The 21,076-nt window shown below is 32.7% G+C and overlaps 1 protein-coding gene across 3 annotated transcripts in view; it reads left to right on the top strand.

The window, feature by feature from the left end:
- GABRA2 (gamma-aminobutyric acid type A receptor subunit alpha2) overlaps positions 1-21,076 on the top strand; it is a 123,505-nt gene that overhangs the window by 60,499 nt on the left and 41,930 nt on the right. For all 3 annotated transcript variants that reach the window (XM_039845127.1, XM_039845126.1, XM_039845128.1), the window contains exons 5-8: positions 12,500-12,720; positions 14,107-14,189; positions 18,626-18,769; positions 19,939-20,091. In XM_039845127.1, the coding sequence (XP_039701061.1) occupies positions 12,500-12,720; positions 14,107-14,189; positions 18,626-18,769; positions 19,939-20,091 (601 nt within the window). The remainder of the gene's footprint in view (positions 1-12,499; positions 12,721-14,106; positions 14,190-18,625; positions 18,770-19,938; positions 20,092-21,076) is intronic.

The raw sequence follows: 21,076 nt of genomic DNA, 5'->3' as shown, positions 1-21,076 counted from the left end.
TACTATTTGGGTGTATTATCTGTGGAAGTGACCAGGTGGTGCTCTGGCTTGGTCTGAAGCTGGTCACAGGATGTGCTGCCCCTGGAGCCTCTTGGCAGGGGCCCTGACACAGGCCAAGTACAGCTGCAGCCTATGCTCTGCTCAGGACCACCTGGCTTGAGCCACTAAGCAACCCACAGATGACTGTGACCCACACTGGGCTTGAAGGTGCTTTGAGAGGCCAAGCCACAAACAGAGGTTGACTGCCACTAGTCCAGGCTTGGGGCTGTTCTGTTAGAGGTATGGGGTATGGTTTTTTGAAACTTCGAGAGATTTTACGAAAGTCTAAAGCATGAGACAAGACAGGCTGTTGTATAGAAAAACCCCTGGAAACTGTTGGGTGGGCCCACAAGTTGGGTGGGGCAAGGTCTCGGAGAATCATGAGGGTAGAGAGAACAATGCTAGCCAGGTCGATAGAAACTCAAATATGGCAGCTGCCTGGGTCAGTAAGCCTTGAATATGGAAGTCTCAACAGAGAAACAATGGATTCTGTCAGTACTTCTGTCTGGAAGAAAGCCACCCTTAGACCTCACCTTGGAGCCAGATAATTCGATTCTTCCCCATATGTCCTTGGCACCTTTCAAGCTGATGCCTCAGCACTGAGGCTCATAGTGAGTGAGTCTATCACTGAGTAAGTTCCTGAGCAGGCTCTCTAAGAGAAATGCCTGGGGCTCTAGCAGCCCTCCATCTCACTCAGCCACATTCATTACTGGTTTTCATAGCCAGAAGCTGTAGGGACTTCTCTTCCCAGCACTGAACCCTGTGCTGGGAGCCTTGTCTGGGATTGAAATCACTTGCTCCTCCTGGGGAACCTCCACAACCAAAATATTCCTCTTGATTCTCAACTGCTACATATGGTGGAACCAGTCCCTTCCATGTTTCCACCCCTCCTCCCAGTCTTGAGGTGGCTTCTTCTGTATGTCCTTAGTTGCAGGACTTGTGTTCAGCTATACTTCAGGCAATTCTCGATGATTTTTCTGTAGTTTAGTTGTAGTTTTGATATGATCATGAGAGGAGGCCAGCACAGCATTTACCTACTCTGCCATCTTGACTGGAAGTCAAGGTTATCGATATTTTGAAAGAATAGGAATTAGATTTGGAGAACATTAATTTATTCAGCTGATATTTTTCAGCAGCCTCCTAGAGTTTTTTAAAACATTTCTCAAAATGCGATTCATAGACACTTAAATTGGAATCACAGGGAGTTATTTATTAAAATAGCAATTTCCTGGGCTCCTTCTAAGATCTGTAGAATAATAATTGCTAGTCATGGGCATGACAGTCTGTATTGTAACAGAATAAGGTATTTGCACAGAATGAAAGCTTAGGAGATTGGGTAGATGGTGGCACTATTCACTAAGGTATGGTACACAGAAGTTTTATTTGCTTTTGTTTTGGTGTTTAGGAGACAAGTATTTATGTTTTGGATTTAGTGAACAGGTGTCTGTGAGAATTTTAATTGGAGATGTCTAGGCAGCAGATATAGATCTGCAGCTTAAGAGAAGGGCTTAGAGTGCAGATGGTTTGGGAAGCCATCTGATGGTAGTTGAAAAACGGGCATGCATAAACTTGAGTGAGGAAAGAGATTAGCATGAAATAGTCATCATACTTTCGAAGAAACTTTAGAACACAAGAGTTTAACAAAGATTGCATAGGAGACCTAGAAGGAAAAGATAAAGGTGGATTTCTTTCTCTGAGCTAGAGTGTGCTTTGACTCTTAACAACAAAAGTCAGAGACCACTGCCTTTTATTCCTTATCAGATGCAATGATGTGCAATAGTCAGATATCTGTATTACTTATAGCTGTTAGTTAAGGTAGGATTCTGTATACTAAAAAGGGTATGGTTCATTTGGTAATGGGAAGAACCCATATGTTTTGCCCACAATAAAATCTCACCTAGGGATTGAGATAACAATCCCAGGGAAGAGGTCAGATAAAGATAATTAACTAGTTTGACTCCATCCTTTACCATCTTACAGGAGAGAGGGTTGAGAGGACTAAGTATATCCAGTCATAGTTCTCTTGGCTTCCTCAGAAAAGGGGCATTCCATATTACTCTCACATCCTTTTATATAAATTAAATAGCAAACAGCTATAATTTGACATAAAGTGATTTTTAAATAAAAATTGCAGAGGTTGCATGTTCTTTCCCCAGGTTTCAAGGGTGGAATTCATCTCTTTGGAAGAGCCACACAGAACTTGTATGCCTTGATTATCCATTGGTGTTAGTCCCGTTTTCCTGGAGATATTATTACATGTTGATTGGCAGACAGAGAAGTTCTCAGATTCTATGATGAGGATTTTTTTCAAAGATTTCCCACAACATCAGGATAATGGGGTTCTAATGCCAATGCAGGAAAGTATTACGCAATTAGGGAGAGAACAAGTGTCATACGATATGTTAAAGCCAAGAAAAGTATTCGAATGTGTCATTAGATTAAGAACAAGGATATATTTGCTGATCATGGTAAAAGCAACCAGATTGCAGTGGGTGGTAAGGAAGTGGAGAAAGAGTGGAGGCAACATTTTTAAGCAGCGTGGTTGAGGAGAGGAGGTGAGACAGAGGGCAGTAGCTGTAAGGCATTATAACTATTTGTGAAGCTATTAAAAAAAAAACTGCATTGAACTTTTCACTGTTCTCTGAACATACCATTATACTTAACAACTCTCTGGCCTTGAAGATGTTTTTCCCTGTTCCTGTTATGCTTTTCTCCTTTACTAACTAGAAATCTTTTATTTATTCAAGGCCAATCTCAAATTTCATCTTCTCTGATGTTTTTCTAGGCTATTCCAAGTAGAATCAGTCCTTCTTGTCCTTGTGCTCTACCACATGGTGTTCACACATTTTTTATGACTTTACACACTGGATTATAAAAAATTTATGTGTCTTTCTTTTTACTGCAGTCTAAGCTACTAGAAGGCATGAGTTGTGTTTGTTCATTTCAACAGGATTTACTAAGTACATGCTCAGTGTCTGTCACAATGTCAGGAGCTGAAATATTTAAGTATTTAACTAATGCTGCCCTCAAATTGTTCCTGGTGCAGTGGCAGGGAAGGGTGAGCTGAGGGAAAAAAAATCATCACATTTAAAACAGTGTGATTATGTTTTTATTGAAGTATTTATGGATTAATATGATAATACAAGGGATGGGAGTAGAGCAACAGTCCCCCACTTTTTGGCACCAGGGATTGGTGTCCCTATGAGAATCTAATGCCTGATGATCTGAGGTGGAGCTGAGGTGGTGATGCTAGTGCTGGGGAGAGGCTACAAATACAAATGAAGCTTTGCTCGAATGCCTGCCTCTCACTTCCTGCTGTGAGTCCCAGTTCCTAACAGGCAACGGTCCAGTAACTGGTCCACTACCCAGGAGTTGGGGATCCGTGGGGTAGAGGATATGTATATCTGAGAAAGTTTCTAGAAAAGAAAATAGCTAATGAGAACAAATAGGGATTGGCAAGCTCCATAAGGGGAAAAGTGTTTTAGCATAAATTATAAGAGTGTGTTGAATTTAGTAAAATGTAAAAGTTCATTGTGACTGTAGTTTAGAAGGCTTTTAGGGATTTGGGGGAAGATGAGGCTAGAAAATAACTCAGAGCCAGATCACGAAAAGACTTATAGCCAATTTCACCACTCCAAAGACCATAAAAGCATCCCCAAATAAAACTAAAATATAGTATATCTTTGCTACTAGAAAACTTATTATGTCATGGCTTTTTTGGATATGTGTTGACAGTTTTTAAAATATAACTATTATACAGAATAAAAACCTACTGTGATTAGTTTAATATAGTTACATAGACACACACATAAAAACATATACACTTCACACATATGAATTTAAGGATTAAGGTATTGCATGCAGGTGTAATCGCTGTAAAATAATCTGAGAGTTTTTCTACCATCTGCCTCTGTTGATGCCTTTCTTCTTATGTACCATTCGAGTTGTTGCCCAGAATCCTTGTTACAATATTTAACTTCAAATGAATCCTTTTATTCATTCACTCATGGACTAATTATTGTTTATATCCTATGTTCCAGGCAGTTTATTCAATGTTTGTAACACAGCAATGAAGAAGGTGGTTATGGTCCTTGTTTTTAGTGTGGAGTAAATGTTGGCCAAATGTGGCGATTGGTAGGGAAGAGAAAGTACAGCAGAGATCAATGAGTAACATGAAACGTGATACATCAGAGGCCCTGAAATATCAGTATTGCTGCAGGAGAAAGTATATGGGGTAGGGGAATGACTGCTGAACATGAGGCTAGAGAGGTATAGGGAGGGAAAGATTATGCTGGGCCTTGGAGGCTATGAGAAAGGATTTGGACCTCATCCCAAGGGCTTTAGAAATTCTACTGACAAGCAGCAACACTTCATTCTTTGGATCTCCATTTCCGACACCATGGCAGCATCTCAAGTGCATCCTGTAGCTTTCTGTTCACTTTCAAATATCAAAGAGTCCAGGCCAGTCCAATTTAAACATCAATCTCTTACACCATTTAGACCTTTTATTTTCTCAGCTGTGTTCACAGCTAAGGAATGAATAGTGGGCATTAGATAATGTTGTACTTTTCCTCTCTTCTTTCTGGGTCTTCCAGAGTTGAGGCAAGAAGGTAGATAATAAATAGGAGGAAAATACCTTTTTACTTAACTTGTTCTATTGATGATTCTCTCTTGGCAGTCAATGCCATTTGTATGGCTGGTAGATAAATGCAGGCTCTTTTATGGGCCACACCCATGATTTCTTCTCAGTGACATCCTTACTAACCCAAACACCAAAAAATGTAGATGGCTTATTCTTTAATGGATTTCTTGTGGCATCCTAATCAGCCCCTGCCCTGGCACTTTGCTTTATGACCTGTTGCTGCTGGGTGTCCCTCCCTTGTTAGAACACCTGTTTGTTGAGTATGGAGAATGGGGAAGAAAGATATTTTGAAGGTGATTTAAGCTTCAAATCAGTAATTGCACCTGCATGCAATACCTTAATCCTTAAATTCATATGTGTGAAGTGTATATGTTTTTATGTGTGTGTCTATCATCCTTGATGTCTAGTTTCTAAGAACTTTACACATAGTATCTTACTTCATTCTTAAAAGAGTTCTAAGGCGTAGATTATATTATTATCACCATTTTACAGAGAAGTCAATTGAAATAAAGAGACTAAACTTGCTCAAGATCAGGTATCTGACTTAAGAGCCCATGCTCTTAACATCTATTTCATATCACACAATTTATTATTCTTGTTATTCTTCAGTCTTGTGTTTGAGTCAGTTTTAAATGTAGGAAGATTCTAAAATCAGCCCTACAACTAATTTCTCCTTGTCACTGTTCATAATCCATTACTGGCTCCATTTATTGGTCTGTAAAATAAAGAAATTTTGTTATGATGTTTGCCTTCAAGTATTGTTTTTATGTTTGATATAACAAAAAGAGCATGGTGTTGGGAAGCATAAAGTTCGAGTTCAAATTTTCGCTTTCCCTCTCTTTTATTTTTCAAATGAATGTGGCTTCAGAAGTATTCCTTATCTGTGAAATAGCTGTACTTTTCCTATTTAATAAAATTATGAATTTTAATAACATTATGTCAAAATTAATTGCAATTAATATATACTTGTTATTAATTTTTGAATGCCTTGATTAGATATATTTTGATAATCTATAATTAGAATCTGAATCTTTAGTATTAATTTCTAATTTGCTCATAAAACTTGCTTGTCTACTAGTTCCAAAAGGAAAGCCTAGACATCTTACCTGCACAGTGATTGGAACATGAGGTTGTGTGTTATTCTACAATCTCTGTTTGTACCAGCTTTTTTGCATAAAAGAGTTTTATGATCTTGTACTAATTGGGTTTATTTACATTCTGTTGATCTGTTCTTAAGCTTCTCGCTTCTTGCAATTTTTGCAGTGCTAATATTGGATTAAATTTGTTTTTTAGCCCCTTTGAGTACCGACTGAAAGTGTTTGAGTTTAACCATTCTTATATATTCCAAGGTTGTTTCTTTAATTGTTATTTATATGCTTTATAAACCACATTTTTCTTTGTTGTAGAAGAAACACATTGATTGGAATTTACTCAGAGGAAAACAGCCTTTATTGGCATAAATAATATAATAAAATAAATTTGGTACTTTAAGATATACTCAGTAAATCAAAGTAAGTGGGAAATCACTGAGAGCAGCAGTCCTGCCATTTGGTTGTTTTAGTGAGTAGATATAATTTATCAGAAATAGGTGAGAAGGATTGACTTACAATTAGTATGGCCAGGCATTAAAAATATGCTGTCTTCACTAAGTTAAAGTGTCCTTGAATCACGTTTATACAATGAACTGGGCAATAGAGAACGATTTCCTTGTTTACAATACAAATTATGGAATTAACACTTAATGGTAGTAAAAATATTGGGTTGAGAACTGTATCCTTGTCTTAGTTCTGCCCCTGACAAGTTTGGGAAGAGAAAATTCACTATATAAAAAGGAGAATTTGGATTACATTTCTGGTAAAGAATTTTTCAAATCTGGAAGTATACGGATTCTTCAACTCTTTAGTTTTCCCCATCAATAAATAGTCCTATGTCTCCTGTGCATGGGCTGTAGGATAGCTGCATGCCGATATGTCCTGATGAATTTTTTTTCCCTAAATTTTCTCATTAGTTGTTTGTGTAGTCCCTAAGAGATATTATATTTGCTCTTGTTATTATTTATTTCTTTTATTATCTTGGTTCATGGATCTAAGTCTTAAGTTTCTATGAACAACTTGCGTTGTTTGTACTTCTCTGGCAATTTTCTTATAACACAAATCAAATAATTTCTATATCAGTACGTACTCCTGGAAAATTTGAAGTTTATTTTAAGGAATTTTTAATAATATTATTTTTAAATACTGAAAATGCACATTTTATATGCATTTAAGACAACCACATGCAAATAAATTGTTTGTAAATCCTGTTCTTATTAGTGGATATCCAATAAATATTATTTGGTTGAAATATCTCTTTATCTTTCCTTTTTAATCTAGAAAGCAAAACCACAAAAACTAGTGGATCAACTAATTTATTTATGTGTTTATATATCTATATACTTTTTTGCTAATGTATTAAAATATATGATTAACACTAAAGCAATAATTAGAATAAGAGAAAATTAAATTACTTATTTCAGAAATAATTATTTTATTTATTAATGAAATAGATTTATTTTCTTCTACTTAATATTGCTATTTATGATTATATTTTAGATGTTAATATGCTTAAATGTGCTTTATTATTTCTAATTATCTTTCTTAAATACTTTATCATACAACAATCAAAGGTATGATTCTAATTCATATTGTTTTAATACTTGTTTTGATTTATGTTATAGAAAGAAAAGACCTATAAATTCAAATTTAGAAAATGCATCATTGGGTATTGATTATTGAAACATCACGCTAATTTTTAAAAACCCATCCAATAATTTTATATATTTGTCTTCATGTTCTAGATGCTTAGTTTAAAAAAAAAGAAAAGAAAAAAAAACATTATTAGCAATGACCTTATGCTATCATTAACCAGTATTCCAAGGTACAACATTTGCTTAAGATAAAGCTCCTTATTAAAAACAATGAGTGTAAGCCCATATTTTAAACAGCCTCATTGATAATTATAAATTTTCTTTTGCAGATCTTGTTTTAGAGTTGATTAGTTCATCATTCTTTATGTGGCTAATGAAGAGCACAAATTAGGCACATAGAAGAGATATCTCTTTTCCTTGTTGTCCACTTGTGCTTGTGTGGTTATCAGGGTTTTCTCCAATTCATAGTGTCATTTAGCAATGATTTTTTGAAGCCATTTGTCTATTTTCATAAGTGTGTTTAATCAAAACTGGATATTATAATTTACAAATTTGCCTAAGTACAAATCACAGTACACTGAAAATGAATGAGTGAGGCATCACTTGACCATTTCCTGTTGAGGCTCCTTTCCAATAGAATGCCTTATATACACGATCATCATCTACTTATGGACATGGTGAGAATATCAGTATCATTTCACATATTATCTATTAGCAAAGCTTCACCTACTTCTTATGTTTAGATAATAATTCCATATAAAAATAAAGATTCTATATTCTCTTCTTACATGCAAATGGATGTGTACACCCCACTTTTTAAACTATTGCTCTAAGCTGATTATCTTGCTTCTGCTCACAGGCTTTCTCTTCAGTTAATTTCTCTTACAGTTATTTTTCCTAAGTTATAACCAATCAGCCTCCCTGGTATTAGACCCATGAGACTTTCACTGGACTCATGTGATAAAGTGAGGTTTTAGATGCTCTCAAACTCTATTCATTCACAGCAGTCTTTTATATTTCCAATATATTAGTAATCACATTAAATGTAAACAAATTGAATTATCATTAAAAGATGGAGATGGTTAGATTCCACAAAAAAAATAACTCAAGATATTTTCAATAAATTGGAAATGATTGGTATCTTCAGAATATATTCACTTATTATAAATGCAGTAAAATTAAACATCATTGACAAAAATATAAATACAAAAACCTGATACATTTGAAAACATAAAAGCACACTTTGCAATATCTCCTACATAAAGAATAAGAAACCTAATACTGGAAATTATAAAATGTCTTTGACTGAAGAATGATGAAAATACTATTAATTATAATTATCATATAGCTATTGTAATCATAATTTTGGAACTGGTGCAGGGATAGACAGATAATAGAAATGAAGAGAAATCTTAGAAATAGATTTATACCTATATTGACACTAGATACATAACAGAAATGCCATTGCAGATCTGTGGGGAAAGATGAACCAGTCAATAAATGATACTATAAAGTTGTTTTCTCCTTTAGAAAAAAAAAGATGGATCTTTATCTCATATGATACAAAATAATTACAGGACCTAAATGTTTAATTTATATTTTAGATGAAACATACAGGGATATATTTATGATATATTGTGTCTTTATGATCTTTATTAGAATAATTACTGAGTATATATTTGAAAAATATTCACATATAGAAATATAAAGAATTTCTATAACTCAATAAGACAAAGTTAACCTAAAGGAAACTGAATAAATGAAAAAACAGGTAATCCATAAGAGAAAACTAGACTGTTTAATAAACATGAAAATGTGTTAAATTTCACTATTTAACAAAAATTCAGATAGTAATACTATGAAACATTGCATAGCAATCATAATGTTAAGATGAAATACCCTATCTGTACCAACTTGTAGAGAAACAAGAAAATTTATACACTGCTAGAGGGGATGTAAATATACATACCTCCTAGGATTTCAATTTGACAATATCTTGTTATTTTAAAAATGCACATACAATACATCCAAGTAATTCCATTTACCAACTTACTCTCAAGCAGTGGACCAAATTCTGTCAGCTGCCTATTCTTGTGAAAAGATTTGGAACATACCACTCTCACTCATTTATGTATTGCCTGTGGGATCTTTCACACAATAGCAGAGTTGAATAGTTGGGATACTTACCATATGGTCTGCAAAGCCTAAATTGTTTACTAAGTGGCTCTTTATGGAAAAGTTTGCTGACCTCTGGTCTAGACTAACTCTTAACATCTTTGTATTAAAAGCATTGTATAAGAATTTTTATAGTAGTACTGCTTACAATAGTGACAAATTGAAAATAGGAAAATATATAAGAGCAAGGAGAAAAAAAATGAGTATTGTGAAATATTCTTATAAAGTAATGCTATGTAGCAGTGAAAATGAAATAAAGTACTAGATGAATTAATCTCAACTATGTAACTGAAAAAGTGAGTGTCAGAAAAATATACACAGTATGGTACCATTTCTGTAAATGTTAAAAATGTGACATAAAACACATATATTTGTATAGCAAATGTGTAAGTATATGTATGTAAATGACAAACACCAAATTCAAGACAATTATTTCCTCAGAGAGCAGGGCAATGTGATTGTGGATGGATAAAAGGAGAGGGAAGGCTTCAGTTGCATTTGTGATAACATTTCTGCTGGTGATGGTTTAAAGGTGTTTTTAACATTCATTATACTCTTATATGTCTGAAGACAAAGAAAAATAATATATATATAAAAGCCATGGTTCTTTGCTTGAAGATTTTCAAGCTAGTTGAGAGACAGTACAAACGTTTAGTAGCAGTATATGACTGTGCAGTAATGGAATGCTCTATGAGTGATAAAGATAAGAGACTGACTGTGTATTTTCCAGATGTTCAAAGAACTGGGAGTGTGGTTGACTGTGTATTTTCCAGATGTTCAAAGAACTGGGAGTGTGGTTGTGAGTAGAGCTCTTGGGTAGGGAGGGCAGGGAACTTGTTCTATTTTAGAAATGGTAAGGAGAGAGGATTGTTAAAATTGCCTGGAGCATCGCATGAATGTGCCTGGTGGGAGCCAGAGAAAAAGATCCAGATCACGCTGGATAAGTTGGCAAGGCACAACTTAGGATACTGTGAATAATGTTCCTGAAAACAATTTTTTAGAAAGATTGCCTGAAACTTACTGTTTGTAAACCTTCTGTATCTCCTATGTGGTATGTCTGTAGAATATGATTATTGCCATAGCAATAGCCTCTAAAACAGATAAAACATCATACCATTTTATAAAAATGAAAAATCGTATTTGAAGTTTTATAAAAAGTTGTAAAATACATTCAGTTTTCAAAATACATTCAGTTTGCAAAATACATTCAGTTTGCCTGGAAAAGGAAATGTCATAGGTACTCACTTTCAGCTAGCATTTGAGGGAACCACAGTTGTAAAGAAACACTTGCATAAAAACTTATATACAAAGACTTATCTCTTAATTTAGTTTGTTGTTGTCATTAATTGAATTCCATCTGTATGGAGTTAAACTTTTTTGTTTGTTTTCTTTTGAAGAAATCATTTCGGGGGGCATCGTATTTTATTTTATACTTTTTTTTTTTTCTGAGACTTATTCCTCAGAATATTTATTTATGTAATTTTCAGTATGAACAAGTTGCACAGAATTACCAGTTTGGTAAATAGTCCTCAACACATTCACCTTCAATTAGGCATATTTTATTTTTGATTATGTGACATAGACACATAAATTAAATTATTCAACACATAATTCCTATTTACCGATATCAGAGTCAGAAACTAAACAAGAGATACATGAACAATGACTAAACCATAGAGAGTGAGGGTGGATTCGATTATAAAATTTTCTCCTAAGGATTAAGAGCACAGTCCAGATCCACTGTTCATGGCCTGTTCATATGCCATTACCTGTGGCTGATATATAAATCATCTTCATACATTCAATTTTTGAGGGATCACTGGGAATCATTTACTTTTATTTACTTGGTTAATATTTCTACAAATGATTTTATGTTTTTAAAGTAGATAGCCTTTTTAATCTGCCCCTTTTAAAACATAATTTTAGTTGAATGCAATAGTCAATTGCTGAAGTGTATTTTTCAAACATGATAACTAATTTTGTGCTCAAAGGACAATTTATGAATTTCCAATCTCAAGTGTGTAATTGAGCATTTTAATTATTTATTTTGTATTTGCACAGATACATTGACAAAAATTGTACCATTTAATAGATTGTTAGTATTAATCACAACTATGAATTGCATATCACATCTAAAATGTTTGCACTCTCTTATGCTAAGAAAGACAAACAGAAAGTGAAAAGAGGGGAGAGACAGAGAGGGAAAAGGGCGATGAGAAAGAAAATAGGGAGAGAGGGAGAGAACAGAGAGAATTGAGACTCAGCTAACAAAGCATTGGAGAATGATAATAAAGGAATTGATTACTAGCTGGTCTGTATGAATATTTAAAACTATATTTTAACCTGAGGGAGTTTATAAAAAAAGAATATTTGTATGTTGAGTATTCTCATAACTTGCCAAAATTTTTTATTACAACTAATGTAATAAAATAAACTTTGAAATTATCATCCTCTAATACATTCTTGCTAACAATATCTCAACTTTCTTTAAGATTTCAAAAAAGATATTGTACAATTTCTTTGGCAACAGATGATGACTCATACAGATCTGACAGTGTATTTAATAGTTTTTCTTTTTTTCTTTCTTGCTGCTGAGATAAATGACTTAACACAGTCTATCCAAACACTCTCCTAAGCAAGCTCCTTCTCCAAGTAGTTCTAAACTATAGAATACAGTAAAGCAGTTTGAATCAGACTTTTTTTTTTTTAACTGAAAGAGACCAGGGAAAGTAAATTTATTTTTTTCATAATATTGTGTAGCTAATTGTGCACATACACATGCTTTATCCCATAAGTGGCAACATTTATTGAAAAGAGAAAGGAATGATCTTTCTGTTTCAAAATTTACTTCTCTCAATATATCTCTCTCTTTTTAAACTCTGTTATGATTTTTGTTGGAGTTTTATGATTCTTGTATCTAAAACATTTATTTTTAAAAGAGCTATTTTATATTTCAGGAATATACAATAGATGTTTTCTTTCGACAAAAATGGAAAGATGAACGGTTAAAATTTAAAGGTCCTATGAACATCCTTCGACTGAACAATTTAATGGCTAGCAAAATTTGGACTCCAGATACCTTTTTTCACAATGGGAAGAAATCAGTAGCTCATAATATGACAATGCCAAATAAGCTTCTTCGAATACAGGATGATGGCACTCTTCTGTACACAATGAGGTATGTCTTTAGTTTAGTATGCTGCATTTAAATACTGACAAATTAATTTATTAAAAGACTGGTCAAGTATTAGCACAAGTTGAATATTTTCATAAAAACTCACTAAAGTATCTATAATATGCTTTGTAAATGCTTGCATATTTAAAAAAGTGAAGATAAAGTAGTATTTATGAGTTTGATTCTTATCTTAGTATGTTAAAAATTTAATAATTGCTTTAATTATTAAAAAATTTTTGGCTATTTATTTTTTGCACTACATTTTTAAGCAGGATTTAATGGCATGACAAAATTTTCTTTGTATCAGCATGTACTTTATTTTTAATATCTCATAAGATAACCTATCAAAAGTTTAAGTAATTTTTTAGCAAGCTTTCATTTAATATTGTGATCCTCTTTATGAAGTTATTCTAAAGAAAAAAATAATTTTTTAAGTTCAAAGGTAGTTTTTATTTAATAAGGCTTACAAGTAAATTGGATATCAATCTAATACTATGTATTAGATTGAACCATATGACATTGCCATTTTGTAAATTAAAAAGTCGTGTAGCATCAATTTTAATTCTTCAACCTTAAAAAATTATAAAAAGGATATATAGTTGTTGACACTAATTACTATTTCATTTTAACTATTTCCATGAATTAATCTTTTAAAATAAGTTTCTCGTATTATGTAACAAAGAAAATCATCTCAAATTTAATAAAATGACATATACTCTAAAATTAAAATGTTTAAGAAGGCTTTAAAGCATGGATAACTTTCATGTAATATTATATCATATGAAATGTTGTAGTAGATTTCAATTGTAAAAATTATTTAAGAAGAGACAATAATATATTTCTGATCTTTAAAGAAAAAAATTTTGAAGACTCATTACTAAATGACCATTGCCTAAAATGGAGTATAAGCTATTCTTTATGGATCTCTCTCTCTCTGAAACTTACAATATAGAGCCAGTATCCCTGTAATTTTATACACTTTGATCATTCCTGTGGATTAAGACAATGATTAGAGATTTGGAATTTAAGTAAATATAGGCAAAGAATACATAGAGTTTTGGAAATTATTGCACGGAGTTCTACTTAAACATACTCTTAGAAGTGTATAAGCTCTAAATAAATTGTTGGCCACATTCGTTTTGCTCATTATGAGATTCTTCTGTGAGTTTAGTACCTGTTTTATCCACTCTACCTTTGTGTGAAATGGAATACTTGAAACTTTATAACAAATTTGTTATGATTACTCTTTATTGTGGTCATGTAAATATAAAAAAGATGCTATAATGAAGGTCCTGCCTCTTCATTAATTCTATTGTCAACAATAAGGAGTGAGTGATTTATCTTGACTTGCCAATTTACTTAAACAAAGAGTGGAATTTTGGCTTTTAGGCTTACAGTTCAAGCTGAATGTCCAATGCACTTGGAGGATTTTCCAATGGATGCTCATTCATGTCCTCTCAAATTTGGCAGCTGTAAGTATGGAAATTAAGTCACATGTTTTGGGGCAATAATATCAAAGATAGTCAGCAGCACTGCTTTATTTTATAATTTCTTCTCATATGGAATGCTTAATACCTGCCTAATAAGATACAGAAGTAAAAGACATGCTGTTTTCGCTCATAGAACTATTTGGCTAACCCTATTTTAGTCTCAAATATCATTGTATTTTAATCATGCTGTTTAAATTATCACTTACTTTATTGCTAATAAAAAAAAAGTGTGTTTTTGTAAATATGTAAAACTAGGCCAAGAGCTCCTTGAAGGTCAGGACAATGTCATTTACCTTATTTGCCAAGTATAGCACATTAAAAATGCAAAATAGATGTTTTGTTTTTGTCAAATAAGAATGAATTATAAAGGATAGAGTCTACTGTTTATTAAAGTAGCTATCAGATTGTTGCAAATGGCAAGCACAGATGTTGGATCTGTGCAATTATTTTTTTTACTTTCTAACTAATGAAAGTTTTTTTTTTTTTTTAATTTCCTAAAATAAATTTGAAAGAGACGATGTAGCTGGATTGCTATATGCAGGCACCTTCTTTGTATATAGAATATTTTCAAAATGGCTCTGTGCATTTGACCATCTTTAAGTCACTGAGGTTATATCTTGTATGTCAAGCAGAAGCATTCACTCTCCCAGAATAATTGAAAAGAGGGAAGGAAGGTCAGATCATCTCCCTAGGCCCACAAGGCATTCAGGGCAAGCTCAGGATAAATTTATGGACACTACTAAACAGTGTCTTTCTTATGTGAGCGTGTCCCATTGCCTGACCTTTTCAGAAAACTTGCTCTTTCTGGCACTCCCATCTTTGTCCATTTTGGGCAGCTTTTGACTTTTTCATCTCTTGAATAGAAATGCAGTTCTCTAACCTGATTGAAAATATTTCTGTCTAAGTAGGGTGCTTTTTCCGCACAGACTATACTGAGTGAAAGAAAAAGGAAGAATGATGGCTAATATGAATGTAAAACCCTCTAATTATTTTGATGACCATAGTTTTGTGAAAGGAGAAGTTTAATCTTGTTTGTTCAGTTCATTCTTTCAGAAGGTGTCAGCTCTCTATTTTCATTGAGAATCGCTTCTTTGTTTGACTACAAAGCCCTTTTTTATTGTCATGGAAACCACCACTTCAATACTGGCATTTCTTCCAAAATTATTTAAGAGAGTCAATTATGTTATACAACGTTAATATGATGCAGAAAAAAACTACAGCAGATGTAGCAAAGAAAAACTCATTTGCATTGCATAAGTGATATTAAAGAGAAAATTGAAAATTTGATACCAAAGAAAGGATTTATTCATGATGCAGTAATGATGTAAGAAGGAAAGGCATTTTTCAGTGGACAAGTTAGTGCTATTAAGATACCAAATATAAATGATGTGATGTCTCAATACTGAATATGAAATAAATACACCTGAAATCATTTTAAGTGAAATTGTAAAAATACTTTATAGTGTGTCAACAGAGTAGTGGAATATTGCATGCTTGAGAATATGGTTGTCTATCTAGAAATGATATGGGTGATACATAAAGTTTGTTGTTAGGCATTCTCTGTTTTTTACTTAGTTTTCTTTGTTTGTTTTCTGACATTGAATAAACTATTTGCAATTCATTTATTTATCCTTACTGACATAGGTGCTTGATGTGTAAGTATTAAAAATATGAATAACTGCATGGAATATTAAACTAATGAGCCAACCTCAACTTCAAGATTTTGGCACAGCAAATTTTGGCGGAAGCAGTCATGACTTTTATTTCTAGTAATTTATTCCTATCTTCTTAAAAATCCCCTTTATATTCCCCAAAATGATGGAGTTTTTGGAAATTTATCATTGTCCTCAAATAAAAAAAGCATTTTTCCTATAAGTTTATAATTTTGAATTCAGTTTTGTTTAATTCTAATTGTCTCATATTTTCACATATTCCTTTGTTGTTTAACTTGACTAAAACTTCCTGAAAGGATGTCTAGGTGTATTCTGTGCATTAACCTCAAATAAATGGAAAGTTATCTTTTTTAATGAAAATTAATAATGAAAAAATATTGTGGGGTTAAATTACCAAATATTAACAAGCAGTCAGCATGCAGTTGATGTTTAACACAGAACAATACTAAAAAAAAAAAGATGGGTCCCTTAACAGAATTAAAATTATTTAATGAAATTCTAATTTAGAGATAGAATTTATAATGAAATTTATAAAACATACTGTCTTTCTCTCCTTTTATACTTTACTGAGAAAAACTGTAATGGCCTCCCGGTTTGTATGTGTGATAGTGTACCAGGGAGTGCTTCTAATCCTCACTGCATAACTTTGTGCTAAATCTGCTCTCTCCAGACTCCAAATCTAAAAAGTGTATTCCTGTACAACTAAAGAAGTACAATAATTGCTTTTTTATAAAAGACATGAAAAGGATCAGTCATCATCTTTAATATATTATTAGGCTGCTATTTAGATTTACATCTTCTATAAGAGTATATAGCTAAATATTATTAGTTTATTTACTAATCTGGTAAGAATGATTTAAGAATTTTTATGTGTGTGTCCGGCTAGAAATATATCCACGAATCAGACAGAGTCCCTGCACATCACTGTCTCTCTTGTTTCTTAAAAGTTCATCAGATTTGTACTGTTTCATTTTATTTTATTTATATTTAAAAGTAACATGAAAATCAAAAAGGGTGTTGCAATTATTCTTTAAAAAGATTTATAATTTATTAGAATTCACAACTATTTGAATAATGTGAGGCCTTCTGATATAAAGTGGCACATTGATGTGTCCTTGATTTATTAAATTCTGTGACATTTGGAATTTTATTGACAAGAGGGCCATGATATGTATTCATGGGAGACCAAAATGAACAATTTGATGATTTGCAAATGAATTGCTAGTTATCCACATTTCTGATATTACTTGTTTAATCTTAGCAGACTCATCAATGACTAACTAGTTGAAATTAATAAAAATTGAATCTTCAGACTAACTAGAATTTATTCATATACAAACTATATCAATATATCTTGCTTTTAATATATATATATAGACATATATACATATGCACATACATTTTAATCCTATTTCAATAATTTACTTGTGAATGTAGGTGAATACATATACAAGGAAATCTGTATTTCATTAATATGAACATTTACTAATGACCATCAGAAAACCAGGCAACATTGTAGTATACCATTAAAAGACTACACAGAGAGTAAGACCCATTCATTTTATTGTTACTGATGATTAAGTGGGAAATAATTTATGATCACAGATTATGAATCAAGGTAAGTACCAGGACCATCTCAGCACAATTTAAACTAGAAAATTTGTAGACATAAAGGAAGTAAGCTTCCCAGTGTCCTAGATAGCTAGAGGCAGAAATATTGCCAGATAACTGGTCCTTTCTCTCCCTTAATTGAAAATGAGACCATGGTGTTGAGTATTGCTCAAGGACCAGTTATAACTGATGTTTCTAAACACTCCCATGAGCAAAAGTGCATAGCTGTTTTCCACAAGATGAGTAAAAGCAAGAGTTGTCTGTTTTTTTCAACTGTGGAGAGACTTTATGAGAGGCCAGCTACTCCCCAATCAGGACATTCAGGCGCAAAGGAAATGCCAGGGCCAGAGAACAACTAAGAGAAGACATGCTTCTTGCTCCTCTGGTCTAGAGTCATCTCAATTCTGCTAAGTTCTCCTTGGCCAAGTAAAACAGGAAATTATACCTGGTCTGTATGTCTTTTGTCTCTTTCTACCAATTCATAGCTCATCTAGGATGCAATAGAAGTAGAGTCCAATAAGATCTGTGTGTATTCATTTTAAAATGAAAATGCTTTTAAAAGTATTCACAACTTGAGGAAACTATAGCATTCTCATTTATTTTACATGTTGTGCAATAATTAGTACTCGTTCTTCTAATGAAATACGTTGTATCATGATACCTAAGTCACTTAATTATTAACTAAATTACTTTATGTCTTGAAAGCAATATTGTGGGTTATGATTAGCATTTCATAAGTGATCGCTATTTCTAAATTATTTAACTGGGCTATGGGCATTCATAACCTGTTTACCACAATGTCTTCATCTGCCACCTTGAGACTATAGGAGATGTTTTAACCTTCTCAGTGCCCAATGATTCTTGCAAGCTCTAAAGAGAAATTTGCTCTCTACTCTCAAAATGGTTGCAGTGAAAATACTTTCATAATTGTGATTATATCTTTTTTTGTCTGCCTTATATTCTTCATATTGAAGTTGTAAATTTCAGGCACTTTTACCCTAAAAAATGTAATCTGTAAATATCAATGATTTTTTTTAGTTAGCAATGGTTGTATGAAATATATAACATTTCATGTTGCACTTTGTTGATGGTTCTTACTAAAGTAATAAAAATATTTTTTCTTATTTCCTACAGATGCATATACAACCTCGGAGGTCACTTATATTTGGACTTATAATGCATCTGATTCAGTACAAGTTGCTCCTGATGGCTCCAGGTTAAATCAATATGATTTGTTGGGACAATCAATTGGGAAGGAGACAATTAAATCCAGTACAGGTTAGTAAAATGAGTCCAAAGAAAAGCTAGTTCTTAAGAAAACTAATGGGTTCAAGTACCTGGGAACATATCAATTTGCTTAAAACCTTTTGCAGTTGAGGTCCAAGAACTAGCAGTATAAACTGTGCTTAGGAGCTTTTTATAAATTCCGAATCTCAGGCTGGACCTCTTACTAAGTCAGGATCTGCATTTTAACAAGATTCCAAGGAGATGCCAAGGTGTGCATTAATGTTTGAGAAACAGTAGTCTAAAATACACTTTATATTCAAAAAGTATGTCTCTTCAGACATCAACTTTATCTTCAAATAATGTCGTAATTTTCCTAATTTCTAATTCTTTCCCCCATTTGGATAATTTATAATTGATTATTCAACTTTTTTAAAAAGTGCTTTTGTTAGTGTTTTTTTTTTAATTTTATTAAATTTATTGTGGTAACATTAGTTAATAAAATTATATGGATTTCATGTGTAAAATTTGATAATATATCATCTGTATATTGCATTAGTACATATTGAACTCTTAATTTATGGATAATTACTACTGGCCTACACGGGAAAGCTGATGTCCTTTCTAAGGGCCTCGTCTAAGAAAAAGCAGCTGTGTGGACTAATGAGATTACATCTGGCAGATGTAAACCCAGAGAGCAGAAAGGAAGTTACCTTTGAGGATGGAAAAAAACTGACTGCGGTGAATAAGAGCAGACATACAACATTGAAAAATTTAGAATTGGTGACAGGGTCAAAAGTGGAAAATCTGGGTCATAAAATCAGTCTTGGTTATGTGGCTAGAAAGTGACACTTAAAGAGTCAGAGAGAATTGAACTTGAGGCTGGCACCAGTGGGGATGAGGGACCTGAGTAGCTAAAATAATTTATGGCCAGAGAACAATTTATGAATCCTGTACCCTTTGATAAATAAGTATGATCTAGAGAGAAAAGCAAATGCCATACCACAGAAATGTAATGCAAGTTTCTTGTTAATAGTAAGACTCTCTTTTAAACATTCTTGCTATGCTGATATTTAAATGTTATAAACTTTTCATGTCATATATGTGATAAATTATTTCTTTTTTAAAATCAGAAACTTTTCTTTGTATAATCCTTTATATTTCCAAAATGTGCAAACTTTTGATTATTATTATTTCTTAAGCTACTTAATTTTTTCTTCTAGGTGAATATACTGTAATGACAGCTCATTTCCACTTGAAAAGAAAAATTGGGTATTTTGTGATTCAGACATATCTGCCTTGCATCATGACTGTCATTCTCTCCCAAGTGTCATTCTGGCTTAACAGAGAATCTGTGCCTGCAAGAACTGTATTTGGTGAGTGAATAACTACACACTTTGTTGTATAGCACATTATGTTTTATAGTGTACTTTCAAGAGCATTATCTTTCTTGATACATCAATAATGTGTGGTGTGTGTTGTTTTTAGGTAAACAAAAAATTATCTTAGTACTTTAAGTTACAGAAAGAAAGGAAGGGAAGGAGAGAGAAAGAATCCCCCTCATTTACATCCATAACTGTGTTCCATATATTTAATTTTCTTGATGTAAATCTTTCAGGAGAATCTGGTCACTGCTCTTTGGATATAGGAAATAGGCTAAGCTCATTTCGTGACAAGGTAGGTTACCTTTGTGTATTTGGCTCATTCAATCATTTAGGAAAATTTTATTGAGAATATACTATCCTGGATACTGCACTAGGCCCAAGAGCTGCAAATACATGTAAAATATAGTTCCTGCATTCAACTAGCTCGATATAGTGGAGGGCAACAAAATAAGCAGAAAAAAATAATGATATCATAAGATGAAGGCATTAAAAAAAAAAAGCATATACAAGTTGTTATAGAAAACAGCAACATGGATCATCTCTAGAAGAACTGATTAAGTAGCTGAGTTAACATTTGATCTAAATCTTGAAAAATGAGTAGGAGATTCCCAGACAAATGATACTGGACAAAAATCCTAGCCAAAAAATGATAGATTATATAATGAAATGACATCGAGGGATGAAAGAATATAATGTGTTTGGTTACAGTGAGCTGTTTCAATGTCAGTGGAGATACATGCAGACAGAAGTATAATTTGAGACCTAGATAAGAAAGACCTTATAAGCTGTGTCAATATAATTTATCTTTATCTTATAGGCAATAGCAAGTTACTATAGTGCTTTGAGGCTATAAACATGTGTAAGGCTCTTAGAACATCCCTGATATTTAATATGTGCTATATAATTGTTAGCTATTCTTATTGTTAATGCAAAAAAAATCAGTTTTATTCTCAACATAAGCAATGAATAATTCAAA

This window comes from Pteropus medius, unplaced genomic scaffold (assembly GCF_902729225.1).
Source record: "Pteropus medius unplaced genomic scaffold, Ma_sr-lr_union100, whole genome shotgun sequence".
In the NCBI taxonomy this organism is placed as follows: domain Eukaryota; kingdom Metazoa; phylum Chordata; class Mammalia; order Chiroptera; family Pteropodidae; genus Pteropus; species Pteropus medius.
The sequence above is the reverse complement of the archived record's forward strand: the minus strand, read 5'-3'. Positions and strand labels throughout refer to the sequence as shown.